Source organism: Limulus polyphemus, unplaced genomic scaffold (genome assembly GCF_000517525.1).
Source record: "Limulus polyphemus unplaced genomic scaffold, Limulus_polyphemus-2.1.2 Scaffold15677, whole genome shotgun sequence".
NCBI lineage: Eukaryota > Metazoa > Arthropoda > Merostomata > Xiphosura > Limulidae > Limulus > Limulus polyphemus.
The window spans coordinates 1-1,256 of record NW_013681287.1 but is presented as its reverse complement, the minus strand read 5'-3'; the positions used below and the strand labels follow the sequence as shown (position 1 = coordinate 1,256).

General features: G+C 39.8%; 1 protein-coding gene across 1 annotated transcript; it reads right to left on the bottom strand.

The window, feature by feature from the left end:
- Nucleotides 1-156: 156 nt before the first annotated feature.
- LOC106477464 lies at nucleotides 157-1,060 on the bottom strand (the record flags this gene model as incomplete). The annotated part of the gene is made up of 1 exon (XM_013938025.2): nucleotides 157-1,060. A coding segment is annotated over one exon (647 nt), but the record flags the coding sequence as incomplete, so codon positions are not given.
- Between the last annotated feature and the right edge of the window lie 196 nt (nucleotides 1,061-1,256).

The window sequence follows — 1,256 nt, the reverse complement described above, 5'->3', positions numbered from 1 at the left end:
ACCAAAAGGATATACGCGTTAATAACTACAAATAAAACCAATCGAGTTTATATTTCCCTGAGTAAATAAAACCAACACGTCATCGGCTTCTCACATCAATTGCAACAAATACGAAATGACTGTTGTACATATATATATATATTTAAAATAATATACGAAACTTGTCTCTTGCAATCATTAGAGACCAATAAAACGTTAACTAGGTGTCCCATATCACAGTCTAAAGAAATCAGTCACGTGATCACTGTTCGGCTGTTGGTTACCATGGTCTCCAAACGTCACTCGTGACTACTGTTGATGACGACGCTCTTCTGATAACACTGAAACGGTTTGGAGTATTTCTATCAGTATTTCTAGGTGTCCCATATCACAGTATAAAGAAGTCAGTCACGTGATCACTGTTCGGCTGTTGGTTACCATGGTCTCCAAACGTCACTCGTGACTACTGTTGATGACGACGCTCTTCTGATAACGCTGAAACGGTTTGGAGTATTTCTATCAGTAAAAAACGAACTTTGAGAGAACTCCGGATTGGACAAAAAGCCTGAATCACTATTACAAGTAACATCCAGTTTTGTTACCGGAGAAGCAAGTTTCTGTTTTTCTTCACGAGGTCTGGGTGCGAGGTTAACAGGAGTGCTCGAACAACATGGTTGGTCAAGAGGTAGCGTCTTGTCGTCAAGAGTAAACGTAGAAGGTCCTCTGCTTCTCGAAAGGACGGGTGGGGATTTTTCTAAACGTGGTGTGACAACGTTCTTGGAAGCCTCAGAGGTGGTGGAGGCAGAAGAAGGAGAATCGATACCTAAATAAGATACCGAATCTTCTTTGTGTGTTGAACTTGCCGATAAATCTGGAACGGTGCTGCTGACGTTTGATGACGTCATTCCCTCATCACCACTGAAAGAGGACAGGCATCTAGTCATGTGATCGGTTATTCTGGACTTGAGGTCAGAACTCACTCCTTCCAAGCTGGATACGAAACCGGTTATGTCTTTCACACACTCTGCATACCCAGACTGAAACTTGTTTTTCGTTGAGTGTTCTAGTCCTTCACAAGATTCTGAAAAATAGAAGCAGTTTTACAAAGTGTAGTGAAAGTTACAAGCAGAAGAAAAGTCTTAATAAATTTTTTTTCTGCTAATTTAATAAAAATGAACGCGATGGCGTCTTAGTTCGTACAAAGTAAAATTGGTATGAAACATATTTCAAATTTAATTAATTGTGTAACATGTTTTTGGCCAACTTTTACCGAAAAC